This window comes from Crinia signifera, chromosome 9, assembly GCF_055691185.1.
Source record: "Crinia signifera chromosome 9, ASM5569118v1, whole genome shotgun sequence".
NCBI classification, from domain to species: domain Eukaryota; kingdom Metazoa; phylum Chordata; class Amphibia; order Anura; family Myobatrachidae; genus Crinia; species Crinia signifera.
The window spans coordinates 135,288,517-135,310,044 of NC_139225.1; the positions used below are offsets into that span (position 1 = coordinate 135,288,517).

At 44.7% G+C, this 21,528-nt stretch overlaps 1 protein-coding gene across 1 annotated transcript; it reads left to right on the forward strand.

The window, feature by feature from the left end:
- On the forward strand, positions 1-20,849 carry NCCRP1 (NCCRP1, F-box associated domain containing). Its single transcript, XM_083159951.1, has 6 exons — positions 1-1,837; positions 6,342-6,416; positions 10,884-10,980; positions 13,668-13,763; positions 13,947-14,085; positions 18,500-20,849. Exons 1-6 carry the CDS (start codon positions 991-993, stop codon positions 18,635-18,637), a joined length of 1,392 nt encoding a protein of 463 aa, XP_083016077.1. The 5' UTR covers positions 1-990; the 3' UTR covers positions 18,638-20,849.
- The last annotated feature ends 679 nt before the right edge of the window (positions 20,850-21,528 follow it).

Here is a 21,528-nt window from a genome sequence, read left to right on the forward strand (position 1 = left end):
GTGCTTGAGAAACCCAAAGAGACTGTTCAGGTGATTGAGAAACCCAAACAGACTGTTCAGGTGATTGAGAAACCCAAACAGACTGTTCAGGTGATTGAGAAACCCAAACAGACTGTTCAGGTGCTTGATAAACCCAAAGAGACTGTTCAGGTGCAAGAGAAACCCAAAGAGACTGCTCAGGAGCAAGAGAAACCCCCCAAAACTTCTCAGGTAAAAGAGGACCCCAGAGAGACTGCTCAGGTTCAAGAGAAAAACAAAGAGACTGCTCAGGTACAAGAGAAACCTAAACCGACTACACAGGTACAGGTGAAACAAATAGAGACTGCTCAGCTATTTGAGAAACACAATGAGACTGCTCAGGTACAAAAGAGGCCCCAAGAGACTTCTCAGGTTCAAGAGAAACACAAAGAGACTGTTCAGTTACAAGAGAACCCCAAAGAGACTGGTCAGATACAAGCAAAACACATAGATACTGATTGGGTACAAAAGAAGCCCCAAAAGACTCCTCTGGTTCAAGAGAAACCCAAAGAGACTGTTCAGGTACAAGAGAGGACCAAAGAGACTGGTCGTATTCAAGAGCAACCCAAAGAGACTGCTCTGGTTCAAGAGCAACCCAAAGAGACTGCTCAGGTACAAGACAAATCAGAACAGACTGTTCAGTTACAAGAGAAACCCAAAGAGACTACTCAGTTATGGGAGAAACCCATAGACACTGTTCAGGTACAAGAGAGGCCCAAAGAGACTGCTCTGGTACAAGAATGGCCCAAAGAATATGCTCAGGTAAAAGAGATCAACAAAGAGACTGTTCAGTTACATGAGAAACCCAAAGAGACTACTCAGATACAAACAAAACCAATAGACACTGCTAAGGTACAAGAAAGGCCCCAAAAGACTGCTTGGGTTCAAGAGAAACCCAAGGAGACTGCTCAGGTACAAGAAAAACCCAAAGAGACTGCTCGGGTACAGGGGAAACCCAAAGAGACTTCTCAGATGCAAGCAAAACCCATAGACACTGTTCAGGTACAAGAGAGGCCCAAAGAGACTGTTCAGGTACAGGGGAAACCCAAAGAGACTACTCAGATACAAACAAAACCAATAGACACTGCTAAGGTACAAGAAAGGCCCCAAAAGACTGCTTGGGTTCAAGAGAAACCCAAGGAGACTGCTCAGGTACAAGAAAAACCCAAAGAGACTGCTCGGGTACAGGGGAAACCCAAAGAGACTTCTCAGATGCAAGCAAAACCCATAGACAATGCTCAGGTACAAGAGAGGCCCAATGCGACTTCTCAGGTACAAGAGCAACACAAAGAAACTGCTCAGGTACAAGAAAGGCCCAAAGAGACTGCTCAGGTACAAGAAAGACCCAAAGAGACTGCTTGGGTTCAAAAGCAGTACACAGAGAAACCCAAACAGACTGTTCAGTTACAAGAGAAATCCAAAGAGACTGCTCATGTACAAGAGAAACACAAAGAGACTGCTCAGTTACAAGAGATATCCAACGAGACTGCTCAGGTGCAGGAGAAATCCAAAGAGACTGCTCAGTTACAAGAGATATCCAACGAGACTGCTCATGTACAAGAGATATCCAAAGAGACTGCTCAGCTAGAAGAGAAACACAAAGAGACTGCTCCAGAACAACAGAAACACACAGAGACAGAGCAGATTGCAGTGTATGCACCACTGGAACCAGAGACTGCTCACGGCTGGCTTGAGTTGTGTGACCATGAGTGGGGCCTCAGGCAGAGGGCAGTCGTCCTACCAGACAGCATCAACTGGAAGGACACCTATAAGAAGAAACCTTTTGGGAGGAACTTCCTGAAAAGCCCAAATCCAGAAGGTACATTCAATGCAATTTACCTGTTCTTCCACCTGTCCCCTTTCCCACACACTGGGGTATATGTACTAAGCCTTGGAGAGAGCTAAAGTACCAGCCAATCTGCTTTGGACTGCTATGTCATAGGCTGTGTTTGGGGAAAAAATGACAGTTAGGGGCTGATCATTGGTACTTTATCTTTCTAGACTTTATCACTCTCCAAGGCTTAATACACCTGTCTGTACCTCTTACTTGTGTGCGTTCCATGCTGTAACCTGCATACGTTCTCCCAGGAGCTTAGCTATCCATATGATGCTTGGGGTATGGGCAGGGCTGGATTTGTGCCTAGGCCCGTGAGGCACCGGCCTCAGGGCGGCACCAATTAAGGGCGGCAGGCAGGCTGACATTCAGTTAAATAGCAGCATGGCACAGCAGGAGGGCAGCGGCGAGTGACGCCGCCGCCGCAGACATGAATTATCATGTCGGCGGCAGCGCCGCTCGTCACTGCCCACCCACTCTGCCATGCACATTACATCACCACTTAGTGGCTGGGTCTGACGGCCCCCCTGCGCTTCCAGAAATGGCTCAGGCTCACTGCTGCCGGCTCCTGCCCATTGGCTACTCTACACACACAGTCTATTGGCTGCTGTGTATCCAACAGCTGAGCTGAGTGGCACGCAGATCCCCCCTGCGCTCAGTTGTTAGTCACAGTGTGTGAGTCGGAGAGAGACTGACGGAGACACTGTGCTAATCACTGTACTAATAAGTGCCTCCCTCCCTCCGGGTCCTCCGTACCGTGAGCAGTTCAGAGTGCTTAAAAAAATATTAAGGTGGGCTACAGTAAAATTTTAATGGAATATATAAATAACAATGTATATACATATGATTACATTAAAATGGGGGGGCACAAAAATGTTGTGCCTAGGGGCGGCCTGACCCCTAAATTCGCCCCTGGGTATGGGTCATAGGGTCGACACATGACGTAGGTCAACATGTCATTAGGTCGACATGAGGTTTTTCAGGTTTTTATTTGTGTCCACTTAAGTCGACATGGACACTGTATAAGGCAGGCATTCCCAACCACGGTCCTCAAGGCACACCAACAGTGCAGGTTTTGTAGATATCCAGGCTTGAGCACAGGTGACTTAATTAGTACCTGAGTGATTCTGATTAAACCATCTGTGCTGAAGCCTGGATATTACTGGGATGCGGTCATCTATTAGAATGAACTTAGGTCTTACAGTCATTAGGTCGACCCCACTAGGTCGACTGGCAGGAAGGGCGACCTGACTTAAGGTCGACGTGGGCCAAGGTCGACATGACTTAAGGTCGAATTTGCATAAAGGTCGACATGAGGAAGGTCGACTGGTCATAAGGTCGACATGGGTTTTTCACTGTTTTTTTGAGCCGACATGTGCCGACAGGCGGTATTTCATGCCCTACCATCCACTAGGGCGTGGTGGGAGTATAAAATAGTGTGCCGAGCGCAGCGAGTCACCGTGCCCGAAGCATCGCGAGCGAAGCGAGCAATGCGAGGGTCCGATTCTCATTGCCACTGTGTCGACATTCGGATAAAAAAACAGTGAAAAACCCATGTCGACCTTATGACCAGTCGACCTTCCTCATGTTGACCTTTATGCAAATTCGACCTTAAGTCATGTCCACCTTGGCCCATGTCGACCTTAAGTCAGGTCGACCTTCCTGCCAGTCGACCTAGTGGGGTCGACCTAATGACTGTAGACCTAAGTTCATTCTGACAGATGTACCGATTCCATATCACTAAAACCTGCACTGTTGGTGTGCCTTGAGGACCGTGGTTGGGAATGCCTGCTATAAGGGCACTTCATCTAATATATTCTCGCTTTATGCTCACTTGTATAGTAAAGTATGAAAAACCACCTGATGCTACTAGGAATAAGCCTTAGTAGGGGTTGTATGTGTTGACTTTTGAGTAAAGTTCTGTACACACTACAAAAAAAAAAAAAGATATCGCTTAGAACAGGGGTGGGCAATTTAATTTCTGTCGGGGGCCGTATGAAAAATCTGAAGTGTCGGAGGGGCGAACCAATGATAACTTGAACTTAATTATACTTAATATTATATGTCTACCATTATAAAAAAGGGCATGTGACACGCATGTGACCAGACTCCACATGGAAGATGGCACCTGTCCTATGTCCTGATAATGGAATCTGCTGTGCTATATAAGATGCTGTAAAAAAAAAAAAAAAAAATAATAATATATATATATATATATATATATATATATATATATAGCACAGCAGGGGGGCAGAGGGCAGAGAGATGCACTCACCCTCCCTCCCCCCCCCCCCCCTCCCCCGGGCCCCACGAATCCCCCAAACCCCACATTTATTGCATAATTTATTAGCAGCTGTACCAAAAAAAATCCACCTTGAATTATTGGCGGCACCCGGCAGCAGAAGTCCTTCTCTTCCTCCAGGCTACAGCCAGCGCTTGGGTAGGCTGATGACGCTGCTGTAGCTTGGGAGGAGGGAGTGAGGCAGGTGACTCTGTCTGGGAGGAGTCTGGAGTTCTGCTGCGCTGCCCTGAAACTGGACCGAGCAGCAGCAGCAGGCAGCAACAATTTGCCTTGGCGGCAGAGACCGGGCGGCGAGCAGGACAGAAGGAAGGTGCCGGGGAGGGCAGCCACCGGTGCCCGCGTTAGTAGTACTACTGCTACAGGCGGGATCATTTGCGGAGGGGGCGCCCGCAGTGCGACCGCACTCATATTAGACTGGGGTCAGTGCGGCGGGCCGGACCTCAGCGGGCCGCCATTTGCCCACCTCTGGCTTAGAAGGTACTTTCTAAAGCCCTGTGCAATTCTAGCCATATATTGTACGGCAGTGGTTCTCAATCTCGGTCCTCAGGGACCCCCAACAGTGCACGTTTTGCAGGTCTCCTCACAGAATCACAGGTGATCTTTTAAAATGTGCCAGTGAGTAATTAGTGCACCTGTGTATCTGTGAGGTGACCTGGAAAACGTGCACCGTTGGGGGTCCCTGAGGACCGAGGTTGAGAACCACTGTTGTACGGGATGGTTGTCACCAGGAGCACACTCCAGTGACCAGCGGCTTCCCGGCGATCAGTGGTTTTCCCCTGCGGCTTCCCCCGGCAGTGTGTCCTTTTCATCAAAATGGGATGCTCAGCAGTCATATTGCTCTGTGTGTACGGAGCGTAAGTGATATCTTTAAAAAAAAAAAAAAATGTAGTGCAGTGATGGCTAACCTTGACACTCCAACTGTTGTTGAACTAGACATCCCAGCCTGCTCTGCTACAGTTTTGCTATTTGGCCATGCAAAAACTGATGCAAGGCATGCTGGGATGTGTAGTTCAACAACAGCTTTAGTGTCAAGGTGTACACTCAATATCATTAACAATGCGCATTCCCGCACTTTAACAACACCCCCCCCCCCCCCCCCCCCCATCAGACGACCATGCAGGTAAATCTTGGGCGAGACAGCCAACAACATGCATGTTCAGCGGGTCCCAGTGACATTTCTGATTGATACCATGTATCGATATCGTTCAGTGTGTAAGGCCAATTTGATCATCCGCAGCCAATGTCTTTAACAATGCTTTATCATCATGAATTAACTTCTTTGACTATACACAAGATCACCAACAAGCAAATCCCTGCTTGTTCCCTTAGGGTCCCTGCTTCTTCCCATCTGATATAGCGAGTGATGGGACCCTGCATCGGTAATCGCATACCCACTTACCGATGTAGGGGGGCGATGGTGGCGCCATGCGTCATTCAGAATCCTATTTTATTTTGTTCCATGTCGGGACAATATATCTGCAGTATATCGTCTCAAGTGGGCCCAGTTCTAAGACATGGCTGTGATGGCAGTTTGCGCAGAGGATTTAAAGTACATGTGTACACATAAGTAATGGCAAAAGGTCTACATTTGTTTTAACTTTATTTAATTAAAAATTCCGCCGGCCAATCCCATGAAAATAAAAGCGCTGGCATAATAGCTGAAAAACTAGCATTTAATTCATAGTGGTAAATTTACTAAGGTGGGAGTTCTATTGAAGCTTGGCTGTTGCCCATAGCAACCAATTAGATTGTATCTATTATATCAATCTAGAAGGTGATAAATAAGAAGTAGAATATGATTCGTTGCTATGGGCAACATCCCATCTTCAATAGAACTCCCACCTTAGTAAATTTACTCCATATCATTTTTTAATATATACATATACTGTTTCTGTAATGTTGGGGTGTCCCTTTCTCAGCACTGGCCATTGGTGTGCGCCTTGTCCTGTTTGAAACACGAATATGTCTGAAAGAGTGTGGAAGCCACTGGGGACCGGTGCAGTAGAGATGAGTTTCTGGGTAGCGGGTGGATTTCCAGGCATACAGCTTGTTCCCTGTGTATGTGACAGCTGTGCTGCACCTGCTTTTCTTCCCCCTTCCCTTACACAGCTTCTCCTACTGCATCTCTTTCCTGTTGGAACTGGGCAGGATATAACCTGTGTATTCATTCATCTGTCATTCTCTTAGGTTTATCTACCACCCAGTCTGCTCCACAGGAGAAATTTGACCCGCCTCCCCAGAAAGTGCCCCTGGAGACATTAGGTCGGTATTACAGTCATGTAATTCTCCTCCTCCAAGATGCATCTCTTATCATGTCCCAACCTGTACAGTGACTATTGTTTCTTGCTGTCATTATTTTGCTCACACCCATGTGTGCAATAACACACACACACACACACACACACATATATATTTCTTTCCCACCACTCAATGCTACCTAACTTAACAATCACATGAATCTCTCTTCCACCTAGTCACTGACTTGCAGTCCTTTCCATCCCAACTTGGTCTGGATCTCCTTTTTACCCCCCAAAAGTACACCCACCACTAGGCACCTCTAGGCATTTGCCTAGGGCGCTAGCCATTGGAGGGCGCCAGTTTGCAGCAGAGAGATGAGTGGCACCGCACCCCCCCCCCCCCCGGGAAATGACCCTAAACCCCCTGCCAACCCCCCCCCCCGCGCAACGCGATCACCACCCCCCCCCGTGTACAGCGCACCGGAATACCCCCCCCCCCTGAATGCCGCAACCACCGGCACTGCCCCTACTTGACTTTTTAGGGAGCGTGCATGAGTGGTCTGGCGTGCATGCATGTATGCGCACTATATCAATTTCCCTGCCATCCGCCGGAAAGGGGGCGCCCAAGAGAAGCTTGCACGGAGTTCACCAGTCCCCACCGCCTCCTCATACCCCAACTTTCCCCCCAACCATGCCTGTCTCCCTGAAGTGGAGATGGGCAGGGTTTCTGCTCCCCGCTGCCGAGTGGCTGGGACGCGCGTGCTTGTTATATGCTCGTGCGTCCCAGACAGATGGAGCACCTCTCCGCCGGCATTCGCCAGCGGGGGCATTCTGGCGATTTCCGCCGCTGCATGAAACCACTCCGGCACAGGGCAGCACTTAGAGTCGTCCCATAATACAACAAACACAGTGACTTTGGCCAACAGTTTAAATGCATTTAACCCTTATCCAGAAAAAAAATGCCCGTATCGCTCACAGCGACTGTTCGTGTAGTATAAATCCAAGTACAGCCAAGTCAATTAATTGTTTAGTCAAATATTGCACCCAAACTACAAATGTGAGTAACGCTGGCATTTCTAACAGATATTTTGAGGATAGCTCACAGCAACGTTGGCACGTATTAAAAAGGTTTTCATACCTATTTTGTGGAAATATCCCATAATCCATCTGTCAGTAGAAAAAGAAAATGCCATCTAGATAAGAGAATCGGCTCATATACACAACTTGTGTTACCCGGGTGACTAACAATGTAATGGTCCCGGCTATAAATGTGCCTGAAGGATATATTTCTACATATGCTATAAACTTTGCTAAAGTGCATCAGCAATATAATATATATATATTGTTAGAGATAGCAGTAAAACGGTACTAAAACCGATCAGACAGTTTCGTATAAATAATGAAACAAATAAAATGCCTTTGAACATTGCCCTATGTACAGGTAGTGGCTTCCATTATCAAAAGCTTGTTCAAGCAGGGAAAATTCTATGGAGACTGTGAAGAAGCTATGGCGCTCACTAGTGTAGCATTCAAGTACAAAGCCAGACCTCCTGCTCACTTTCACACCCATATCTCCCAGCAGTAGTGTCCTTCTCTCTCTCTTACACCTATATCTCCCAGCAGCAGTGTCCTTCTCTCTCTTATACCTATATCTCCCAGCAGAAGTGTCCTTCTCTCTCTTATACCTATACTGTATCTCCTAGCAGTAGTGTCCTTCTCTCTATCTTACACCAATATCTCCCAGCAGTAGTGTCCTTCTCTCTCTCTTATACCTATGTCTCCCAGCAGTAGTGTCCTCCTCTCTCGCTCTTATAACTATATCTCCCAACAGTAGTGTCCTTCTCTCTCTTACACCTATACTGTATCTCCCAGCAGTAGTGTCCTTCTCTCTCTTGTACACCTATATCTCCCAGCAGTAGTGTCCTTCTCTCTCTCTTTTATACCTATATCTCCCAGCATTAGTGTCCTTCTCTCTCTCTCTTATACCTATATCTCCCAGCAGTAGTGTCCTCCTCTCTCGCTCTTATAACTATATCTCCCAACAGTAGTGTCCTTCTCTCTCTTACACCTATACTGTATCTCCCAGCAGTAGTGTCCTTCTCTCTCTTACACCTATACTGTATCTCCCAGCAGTAGTGTCCTTCTCTTTTTCTCTTATACCTATATCTCCCAGCAGCAGTGTCCTTCTCTCTCTCTTATACCTATATCTCCGAGCAGCAGTGTCCTTCTCTCTCTTATACCTATATCTCCCAGCAGAAGTGTCCTTCTCTCTCTTATACCTATACTGTATCTCCTAGCAGTAGTGTCCTTCTCTCTATCTTACACCAATATCTCCCAGGAGTAGTGTCATCCTCTCTCTTTTACACCTATATCTCCCAGCAGCAGTGTCTTCTCTCTCTCTTACACTTATGTCTCCCAGCGTCAGTGTCCTCCTCTCTCTCTCTTATACCTATATCTCCCAGCAGTAGTGTCCTTCTCTCTCTCTCTCTTATACCTATATCTCCCAGCAGTAGTGTCCTTCTCTCTCTTTTACACCTATATCTCCCAGCAGTAGTGTCCTTCTCTCTCTCTTTTATACCTATATCTCCCAGCATTAGTGTCCTTCTCTCTCTCTCTCTTATACCTATATCTCCCAGCATTAGTGTCCTTCTCTCTCTTACAGCTATATCTCCCAGCAGTAGTGTCCTTCTCTGTCTCTTTCACCAATATTCCCAGCAGTAGTATTCTCTCTCTTACACCAATATCTCCCAGCAGTAGTGTCATCCTCTCTCTCTCTTACACCTATGCCTCCCAGCATTAGTGTCCTTCTCTCTCTCTCTTATACCTATATCTCCCAGCATTAGTGTCCTTCTCTCTTACACCTATATCTCCCAGCAGTAGTGTCCTTCTCTCTCTCTCTTATACCTATATCTCCCAGCATTAGTGTCCTTCTCTGTCTATTTCACCAATATTCCCAGCAGTAGTGTTCTCTCTGTCTTACACCAATATCTCCCAGCAGTAGTGTCATCCTCTCTCTCTCTTACACCTATGTCTCCCAGCAGTAGTGTCAACCTCTCTCTCTTACACCTTCTCTCTCGACAGGTTGGCCGGGCCCCGATAAAAGTGAGGGGGCATGACCACTGGGCATGGACTCTGGGAGGGTGCGTGACCACGCCCTTCATGGAAACAAAATAAACACAATTTTTGTAGGATGCAGGGTGCGGGATCATCATTGCTCACAGGGAGAGAGCAGTGTGTGCTGAGCTGGGGAGAGAGGCTGTGTTGCAGTGGCAGCCTGTCCTCTCTCTCCCCACTGCCTGGCTCCCTGCAACAGGGGGAGGAGTGAGCCGGACCCAGGCCCCTACAGCAGACACAGGCCTGGGTAAAAAGTACTCCCCTCTTAACCAGCAGTAGCATCCTGCTCTGGGCGCGATGTACTAAGGGAAAAATGCAGTAAAACTCCAGCTTTCGGAGGGTTTACCACATTTTCAAATGTACTAAGACCCGGCTGCCTGTCTTCAACGGGCAAACCCTATAGAAGCCTATGGGCTTTTATCGACACCCGCCGCAGACGCCGACCCCAGTAGTCCCGCCCCATGGTAAACCCCTCCTCCCCCTAATAGTATGTCACAGCAAGATGTCCTTCTGGCTGCAAGGGGGAGGAGGAGGCGCCATGGACAGCCACTGAAGCCAGGGATGTGACGGAGACCCCCGCACACCACATCACAGGTATTGCAGGGTGCCTCCGTCACCGCATTGCGATGTTAGTTGCAATATGTTAGTACATATGTTGTGGTGCGGCGATGTATTTTAATATATCCAGCCCTCTGTCTCTTATAGCTACATTTCTGACTGGTTTCATGTAACCCCTTCACACCACTGCATCCCAGTGGTATCTTCCTAAGTGGCATAACAATAGCGCCGCAGACCCCGCGATGGTTGGGAGGCGCTGACTAAGTATGGGCGCCGGGGGTCTGCAGGGGCTGTTACACTGCAGCCTGCCGCTGCATCTCCTATGACCGGGAGTCGGGACCCGCAGACTTACTAGCCTGCAACCCGGTGCTCCTCCTGGCTGGCTCCTTAAAGTTTTTGAGGATGCTAGAGGAGTCGGCGGCCTCCTCTATCATCCTTAAAAACAGTCTGCTGTAAGGGGGTGGCCATTTTGTGAGGGACATTTTTCATGAGGAGCACTCCGATGCATACTAGTAGTTCTGCGTGTCCCGGCCACAGACCAGTCTGGGGGGGGGGATTTTCTGGCGGGGGGGGTGTAAAATTTGTTGTTATGCCACTGATCTTCCTAATTTCTCTCCCACCATTATCTCCCAGTGGTGTCTGTCTCCTGTCTCTCACACCTCTGTCATCCAATATTTGCTACCTGCCTTCCATCTGGTATCTTTCTATAATCCTACAACTGGCAGTTGTCTCTCTTGTAGTCTCAGCACCCCTGGCTTGCAGATTGCTGTCTCCCCTCTCTGCCTTGTATTTCTCTCACACAACTTTCTTTTCAAACCAGGGAACTTCACTGGCTGGCAGTTAAGTACGGAGGAGATTCCTGTGGACAGAAGTAACATCCCTCCTGGGGTGGTTGTGTGTTATCTGCCCATCTACAGGTGGGTCATGTGACGTCTTATTTGCATCACAATTACAACCATGGTCAACACAAAGGACAGATCACACTGATGCCACACAACCCCTGCTCTGTCCTTGGCCTGGCTTTCAAATATCATCTGTCAGGCATGGTTGTGGTGTCTGTTGTATATAAGGGGTTCAGCGGAAACAGCCAAGAAGTTGTCTGTATAACCAACTAACTTTGAAGTAGCGTGTATCAAGTACATTCTGTAAAATGATAGGTAGAATCTGATTGGTTGGTATCCAATGCTCCAAGTGTGCATATGATTCTTATACATTTATACTAATTATATAATACACTCCCAAAATATATATTCATGTTTCTGCTCTAGAGTAGTCTATAAACTACATATCAAAATGAATATATGGGCCAAATGCATAATACCCAAATTTGCTGGTCCCAATGCCATGCATAGTGGGGTACCCAATTAGCCCCAATCATTTTTTGGGAATAGCACCTTGCGTTCTTGAGAAGTATAATCACTGATATGTGCCAGGTATCGGCACCCGATGAATCCAATACCCACTGGGAATGACAGCAGCTAATTGGGGCGTGTGAGTCGACTTGTCGACAGTAAATGACAGTCATTAGGGCAATCACTATTGGTCGACAGGCCATAGGCCTAAACACCAATTAGCTGACTTGCATTAGGTCAACATATACAAAAGGTCCACACGAGCAAGAGTGACATAAGTTTTGTAATGTTTTTGCTGTCTGTCATCAAATGTCGACATGTAAGTGTACCGCATCCCCTTGCATGCCGTGCTTTGGGTGTAAGCGCTTGGTACCCTATTATACCCCCCCTCCATATCCACGGGGATAGTAAAGTATGAACAAGCCCAAAAATGCATGCCAAACTTTTTCTTGTCGACCGTTATTCTATTTTGAATGTGTCGACCATGGCCCTGTCAACCAATAGAGGTCGAGCTAATGACTGTTGACCTTTTTACTGTCTACCATACGCAGTGGTGCTGAGAAAGGGAGGACTAATTACCCAGGGTCTGATGGAGGAGCCCAGTGGGGCCCCGTTACCTGTCAGCAGCAGCTCTTCTCCACCCAGCACATGCTTCTGTATGTTGGACTGCAGTATGGCCGGTGCTATTTTTTGGTTTGATTTATTATAAGGGTGCATGGCCACACCGCCCATGATTAGGCCACGCCCTATGCAAAGTAACTTGGCCGACCATGCTCCCTGCTGCCCTGGGCATATGACCACATCCCCTAATTCGGTGCCGCCCAAAGATTAAAAGCGTTAACCCTTCGAGTGCAGAGTGAATTGGTCAAAATTGTTGTTAAAAAATTTCCAAATAAACATTGTTATTCATCATAATGACCTGTAATGTTACCTTATATAGGAAACAAAAACTTTTTTACACAACATTTTTTATTTGCATTTATATAACAAATGGGAGCGACGCTGGTGTTTTAAGCTGATATTTTGAACATCTTGCATAGAGATGTTGGCACTCAAAGGGTTAAGGTAGAGACAAGCTAGCAAATCAGAGCGCGTTATATTTGGGTCATGGCGTGCGTGGATGTTCCCTGCATCCGGTGATTGTTTTATTTAATGGAAATTTTGAACTATGTCAGGATCAAGGTATTCCTGCAGGACAGAGAATACACACAGTGACACATGATAACACAGACATACAGTGCATGGAAAAAGAATGTAGGGTGGGTGGGTGCCTTTCATACATGAGTCTACATGAATACTCTATTTATAGACTGCGAGAGTATCTCATCACTGCAATTCTTACTGGTTCCCTGGCAATACATATTCTGGATCTTCATAAATCTTATTAAATTTTAAGTCATTCGTAAAACAGAAAATCCTGAGCAAGCAGGAGGGCAGAGTAACAGGTATTGACTTGGAGTAACCCTATGGCAAAACCTCTGCAGAAGCCGTGCCCTCATTTCCTTTATTCCCCATCCTCCTCCTCTCCCCATCTTCTAACTATTTTTGGGGGTTTTTATGTGCTTGTATAGATTTTTTTCCTTTTCCATCAAGAAAATCATCCTCCTGTATCTCCTGTTATGTCTACCTTCTACTTGTGCAGGGTCAGATTTTTTTTTTAATGGGGCAGATGGAGCTACAGCTCCAGGCCCTCCAAATAAAAATAGGCCCAACTCCATGGCAGCATAATGATGTCCAGCTACCCAGCAGGACATGCAATCAGCCAAAAATCATTTTAAGAATTTAAAAAAATTGCATTTCTACTTCCGTAAAAAAAATATTATGCCATTTTTCTATTGTGATTTGTTGAGGAAGACAGTGGGACTGATACTGCAGGGGCTGTACATGCCCACATGGCTCTAACCACACCCATGCATAACTGGTCACACCCACGCAGCACTGGTCACAGCTCCTACCCCTTCTCAGTATAGGCCCTTGAACATTTTCAGCCCCCACGCCCACGTGGCCATGAATCCGGTCCTGCTCTCTTGTGATTGTACAAAAAAAAATTAAGAAGTCAGACAGAAGAATATGATCATCTTTGACACATCCGATTTAACCACTTTTCATCTAAATTTTTTGCCTGATCCGTTGGAAGCGGGTGAAGAGTGGCCATGTTGGACAAGCAGGTAGTAGCGGCCCCTGCATTCTCTCAGTTTAAGACTTGTTCCTACAGACTGTAGACATGTAAATGTTAATATTGCTATTGGCAGCTGGTGTGTGAAGGAGCAGCTGGTGGATCTGTTGTCTGAAGGTCTTTGGCCTGAGCTGCTGGATTCCTATCAGCCTGATATCTACGTCCTGGACTGGTGAGTGCAATGATGCAATGTACATGACTCTTCTGGTAATTTGTACAGCACTGCTGGGCAGAATGTTCTCCATGGCTGTATTATCAATGGTCTGCGGGTGATTCCACTGCTGAGCAGTATTGTTGGTGGAGTTCTGTTGAGTTTTCTGTACGGGGCTTCTCATAGCATGTATGTGTTATTCAGGTATGAGGACAGCAAGCTCCACAAACAGGTGTATGAACTACATGTGAGATTACTGGCAGAGGACAAGAAAACCGTCTTATCTCAACTGGACCTGACCCCAGAAAATGACATGAGTGGGGAACCTAAAGGATGGCACATGGTGAGGAGGGTTCTCCCAAATCTTTGATGACACTTGAAGGGTGGTTAGTTACACTTGTCTTTAGGGTCACCCAGAACTGGGCTCATTCTTATCATTCTTTGGAAAAGAGAACTGTTCACTAATACCACTTGCACACAGAGATGTCCCTAAATCCCGGCCTCTACCAGGCATTTGAGTGCTGGGTTGTTTTGCTGCTCCCAGCCTGTCCCCTCACATAGATAAGCTATTTACCCAGTAAAGTATTTCTACATCAGGGCTGGGCAATTGCGGCCCTCCAGATGTTGATGAACTACACATCCCAGGATGCTTTGCATTAGTTTTGCTATGTGGCCATGCTGAAACTGATGCAAGGCATGCTGGGATGTGTAGTTCATCAACATCTGGAGGGCCGCAATTGCCCAGCCCTGTTCTACATGGTAATTTGCTGAGCAACAGAAGTATTTCTTCTTTGTGAAAGGTTCAACCTGGGTTAAAATTGCTAAGCTCTTGCTCCTGGTAAAAACCTGGGTCAAGTTCCTGGGAATTTTGACTTGGGTTGACCTTTTCACACAGAAAAAGAACCCATGCTACCATTTTATTACACTGTTATACTATATTACTATTCTACTACATTGCAATTCTTATATGCTACTATAGTACTCCATTGTTATTCTACTATCCTAATATACTACTACATTGTTATTATACTATCCTACTATACTACTACATTGTTATTGTACTATCCTACTATACTACTACATTGTTATTGTACTATCCTACTATACTACTACATTGTTATTCTACTATCCTACTATACTACTACATTGCTATTCTACTATCCTACTATACTGCTACATTGTTATTATACTATCCTACTATACTACTACATTATTATTATTATACTATCCTACTATACTACTACATTGTTATTCTACTATCCTACTATACTACTACATTGTTATTCTACTATCCTAATATACTACTACATTGTTATTCTACTATCCTACTATACTACTACATTGTTATTATACTATCCTACTATACTACTACATTGTTATTGTACTATCCTACTATACTACTCCATTGTTATTATACTATCCTACTATACTACTACATTGTTATTGTACTATCCTACTATACTACTACATTATTATTATTATACTATCCTACTATACTACTACATTGTTATTCTACTATCCTACTATACTACTACATTGCTATTCTACTATCCTACTATACTGCTACATTGTTATTATACTATCCTACTATACTACTACATTATTATTATTATACTATCCTACTATACTACTACATTGTTATTCTACTATCCTACTATACTACTACATTGTTATTCTACTATCCTACTATACTGCTACATTATTATTATACTATCCTACTATACTACTACATTGTTATTCTACTATCCTACTATACTACTACATTGCTATTATACTATCCTACTGTACTACTACATTGTTATTATACTATCCTACTATACTACTACATTATTATTATACTATCCTACTATACTACTACATTGTTATTCTACTATACTACTACATTGTTATTCTACTATCCTACTATACTACTACATTGTTATTCTACTATCCTACTATACTACTACATTGTTATTATACTATCCTACTATACTACTACATTGCTATTATTCTATCCTACTATACTACTACATTGTTATTACACTATCCTACTATACTACTACATTGTTATTGTACTATCCTACTATACTACTACATTGTTATTGTACTATCCTACTATACTACTACATTGTTATTATACTATACTACTACATTGTTATTGTACTATCCTACTATACTACTACATTGCTATTCTACTATCCTACTATACTACTACATTGCTATTATACTATCCTACTATACTACTACATTGTTATTGTACTATCCTACTATACTACTACATTGCTATTCTACTATCCTACTATACTACTACGTTGCTATTATACTATCCTACTATACTACTACGTTGTTATTGTACTATCCTACTATACTACTACATTGCTATTCTACTATCCTACTATACTACTACGTTGCTATTATACTATCCTACTGTACTGCTACGTTGTTATTGTACTATCCTACTATACTACTACATTGCTATTCTACTATACTACTATACTACTACATTGCTATTATACTATCCTACTATACTACTACATTGCTATTATACTATCCTACTGTACTACTACATTGCTATTCTACTATCCTACTGTACTACTACGTTGCTATTATACTATCCTACTATACTACTACGTTGCAATTATACTATCCTACTATACTACTCCATTGTTATTATACTATCCTACTATACTACTCCATTGTTATTGTACTATCCTACTATACTACTACATTGTTATTATACTATCCTACTATACTACTACATTGCTATTATACTATCCTACTATACTACTACATTGTTATTCTACTATCCTACTATACTACTACATTATTATTATTATTATACTATCCTACTATACTACTACATTGTTATTATACTATCCTAGTATACTACTACATTGCTATTATACTATCCTAGTATACTACTACATTGCTATTCTACTATCCTACTATACTACTACATTGCTATTATACTATCCTACTATACTACTACATTGTTATTATACTACTCTACTATACTACTACATTGCTATAATACTATCCTACTATACTACTACATTGCTATTATACTATGCTAATATTCTACTACGTTACTATTCTGCTATACTACTACATTGTTATTGTGTCATGTTACTATTCTACTACATTTTTATTCTACTATACTACTACATTGCTATTATACTATGTTACTATACTACTACATTACTATTATACTATGTTACTATACTACTACATTGCTATGCTACTATGCTGCTTTGTTATTCTACTATGCTACTATACTACTCCATAGCTGTTCTAATATGATACTATTCTTCTACATTGCTATTGTACTTTGCTACTATTGTACAATGTTACTATGGTACTACATTGTTAATGTACTATGCTAGTAATATAATAACATCGTCGAATAACAATGTTAATCGACAATGCTATTATACTACTTCATTGCTACATTGTTATTGTACTATGCTACTATTCTACAATGTTACTATAATACTACATTGCTAATCTACTATGTTACTATACTAATACATTGCTATTCTACCATTCAATATTCTTCTAGTATGCTACTATACTTCCACAATGCTATTGTACTATTCTATTACACTATTACTCTACAATCACACATACTGTACACAGGTCTCTCACTTACACACAGACATGGAACTTAATATTTTAACTTAATATTTTTATCAAATAAGAAAAGCCAACATACATCTACATAAACCCACTACAGCGCTACTACATTCCTATTCTTACTATGGGGTCTATTCATGAAGCAGGGAGAAGAGTGGAGAAGTGAGCCAGTGGAGAAGTTACCCATGGCAACCAATCAGCTTTCAAGTAACATTTATCAAGCACATTCTATAAAGTTCTAGGTAGCAGCTGATGGGCAACTTCCCCATTGGCTCACCTCTCTACTCTTATCACTGCTTCATGAATAGACCCTTATGTTATATCCAGACAGGGCAGGCTCAGGGGCACATTTATCAAGTAATATTTGCGGCTAAGGCCCCCATTTACCATTGATCGCAATTACAATGCGATCTGGGCGGAAAATTACCGCCCCGGATCACATTGTAAAATGCGATCATTTCACCCGAATGTATTACCGGCCAGGGGGCTGGGACAGGGCTCCGAAAAGAGCCCGTCCCTGCGATGCCTGGAGCTGGAAGCCGGGGGGGTCTGCCCATGCGCGGTTACGCGCTGCCCCCCCATCCGTGACCCCGCTGACCGCACTGCCGCTCGGGCAGTGCGATATGCACCCATAGGCTACCATGGCCTATCGCCATAACAGAATGGCGATAGCCCAGGGGTGCGATGCCGGGCTGCCCGATGTTGATACATCGGAAGCTTCGCATCCCCCATAGAAACCTATGGGGGATGCGGCCGGCGGCGCTGCAGGGGGGGGATCGCAGCAGGGATAGGAGATTCCTGCTGCGGTCCCCTGTGATACATTAGGGGGATACTTAATATTTGTGGTTAACCCCCGAAAACGGGTGTTTTCGGGGATTTAGCCGCAAATATTAGTTGATAAATGCGGCCCTAAATCCCCCAAAACACCCGTTTTCAGGGGTTAACCGCAAACATTAAGTATCACCTAAATGTATTAAAGGGGGACCGCAGCAGGAATCTCCGATCCCTGCTGCGATCCCCCCTGCACCGCAGCCGGCCGCATCCCCCATAGGTTTCTATGGGGGATGCGAAGCTGCCCGATGTATCAACATCGGGCAGTCTGGCTTCGCATCCCCCAGTCTGATTGCAGATTCTTTCTGTTTCAGGTATCCCATATATTCAAGTCTTACGGACCTGGACTTCGGTATGTTCACTTCCTACACAAGAGTAAAGACCTCTCCGTGCTGGGATTCCACCGCACGCGGGTTGCAGACAGCACTTTATTCGCTCAGCTTCGAGGCTGAGCCCGTGCACTGAAGGGGAGAGTATGGAAGCTCGGCAGAGGCCACTGCACTTCTCTGTTAGAACGTGTATCCTTCAGCGCACTCGGCGGGTGGAACATTAAGATGTCCAAAGTCATCTATGTGCTGCACACTGTGCTACTCTAACTGCATCCGGGCCAAATGCACACAACAGTAACCCACTGAACCAATACATACATTCTAATTAAATGGCTGCTCCAACAAGCTGATGGCACGCAGTATATTAAATGCTATGGTGCATTCGTGGTAAGGAAAGTATGGAGAATAAACTGGTGTACTTTCAGTCTTCCATATTGGCTTTCTGTTTCGTAGCTTTATATGTCTGTGTGGTGTCTTTATGATGGTATGTGGCAGCTTTATATGGCTCTGCTGCAGCCTTTCATGGCCAGGGCTGCCATCAGGAATTTTGGGGCCCGGGACTCATTTCCAGTCCTCGCTTAGCTTACCGTAACCCGGCTCCTGCTCCCCCATCTCCTCTTCTGCCGAGCTGCAGCCCAGAGGTCCCGGAGCACAGGCTTCAACTCAGGATGCCAGCGGCCAATTAAAATGCAGCTCCGGCTGGTGGCCCAATCACTGATTGGCTGCCGGTACATGAGCTCCGATTGGCTCAAAAGCCGATGCAGCATTTCAATTGGCAGCTGGTGTCCTGGGTTGATTAAGCCTGTGTTCCTGGACCTGCTTTGTTCAGTGCACTGAGCGCAGTGCAGCAGAGGCAGTCAGGGGGGTTGCAAAATGAGCTGCCTAGGCCCTTCCAGAGGCTGGGGCCCGGGACAGCTGTACCCACAGCACCCCCCTATTGGCGGCCCTGTTGATGGCCCTGTGGCTACCAATACTGTCCAACAGCAGGCTGGTATGAAAAAGAGGTCTATGAGTTTTGGAGACATCCAGACTCTGGGGGTTATGTAAGTAGAGACGTTGCCCGACCAATCAGCTTCTAACTGTAATTGTATAGGCTTTGCGAGATAAATTATAGCTAGAAGCTGATTGGTTACCGTTTATCTCTCACAAAGATTTGAAACATTTCCTCTTCTGTGAGTTGGATTTGGCTGTCACCTGTTCAGGAATAATACCTGCATATAAATATGTAATCCGTAGCTTTGAGTCTACACTATCGCTCCCGTAGCTTGTCCGATATAGGTTTACACCATTAGACATACAGTATTTACAGTATGAAGGATGCAAAGGGAAAATATGTTATTACTCATAGACTTTTAATGGTGCATAAATACCTGGAAGTCAGAAGCCCAGAAATATTTCAGAGGTGTCAGTCAATGTATTGGGCTTTAGGGAACGGTGTGACAGATGTATTAAGCATAGTGTAGAGATAAAGTGGAAGGAGATAACGCACCAGCCAATCATCTGTGTTTGAAATATGACAGTTGGGAGTTGATTGGCTGCTGTGTTCTCTCTGGTTTATCTCTTCGCCAGGCTTAATACATCTGCCCCAATGTGAGTTACCACGTGCAATGTCAGGATGAAAATCATCTGCTCCACTTTCTCCCTCTACACAGCTCTTCTCCATCGGTCTCCAGGGCCCTCCTCTGCCTTGCACCCAGCTCCAGCCTGCCCCCACTTTGGGTTGGCCAACCCTTTGTGACTATGTAGGTGGTAAGTCCAGGTTGGCGGGTTAAGGTGCGTATACTGTACGCCTGTGAACCCCGCAGTTGCCAATATCGGTGGCCATGGAGACCTGGCGGGGTGTAGGCATCCACACTTGCGGATGCTGGCGAGTGGGGCCAGAATGCACAGATGACGGAGGGGGCCATAAAGACCCACGGGAGCGCATGTCGGCCATCAGGATATAAGCGGTGCGATAAAATGAGCGATATCGGTCAGAAGGGCTAAAATGAGCCGTCAACATTCAGCAATTAAGGGTGCCAAAAGAAATTAACATCTCTAAAAATGATCTGGTGTCCCTGGGGCGGGGGGGGTTGTCTTCCTTTAACCCCTTCAATTTCAGTCCATGCGCTCACCGGAGGCCGGGTCTTTTTTATTTTATTTCTTATTTCCTCTACAGTTTGTTTTCTTTTGTTGTGGGACCGTTCTGATTTTCATTTCGAATTTTTTAAATAAATCCATTATATTTTTCATCTATGCTTATTGTATAGGGCGAAATAGAGAAACTTTTTTTTAATAAATGATATACTTTAACTCGATTTCTACATTAGCGTCATTTAAATAACAAATATATAATATCCCAGAAAGTATCCTGAAACAATTACAGGCATGTACCTTATATGTGTTTGTTCATATTGGTCAGATCTAGTTATGTCGTAATAAATGAACTAAAGATCATCTTTTTTGTGCCTTCATTATTGTACATCTCTCCCATCCTTTCTGTTCGATCTACTCTAGAAAAGTTATTATTTTTGGTACTTGTTTCCTAGCACGGCGCCCATCGTGACCCATCGCATACCTTAAGTTAAGGTACGCGATGGGACCCGACCAACGTGATTTTGGGCTATTTTTAGCCTTTCCCGACAATTGGAAAATCGGGTCCATCGCATGCCATTATAATGGCATGCGATGCGACCGATGTGATTTAACATTGAATGCATTGTACTCAATGTTAAATTCCTATGTAAAATTGGGTCCATTGTATGCCATTATAATGGCATACAATGCGACCAATGCGATGGACCCGATTTTACTTGTTAAATGTTAAATGGCCAACCATACCCGATTTTTGATTGTATACCCACCCTGATGGGTAATTTGTATGTAAAATGCCCCCCCCCCCCATTGTTAACGCCACCCCACGATGAACGCCAACCCGAAGTGTGGCGAGCGCAGCGGTACTCGTCCTCCGACCTTTTCACACCACCACTATCCACGTCGGCGCTCGCCACGCTTCGGGTTGGCGTTTATCGTGG

Bases quoted from the DNA above. Each gene is read 5' to 3' on its own strand.
- NCCRP1 (XM_083159951.1), top strand. From the start codon at position 991: ATGCAAGCAAAACCCATAGACACTGTTCAGGTACAAGAGAGGCCCAAA. The intron at 1,838-6,341 runs GTACATTCAATG...TCATTCTCTTAG, and splicing joins GAAAAGCCCAAATCCAGAAG to GTTTATCTACCACCCAGTCT. The intron at 6,417-10,883 runs GTCGGTATTACA...TTTTCAAACCAG, and splicing joins AGTGCCCCTGGAGACATTAG to GGAACTTCACTGGCTGGCAG.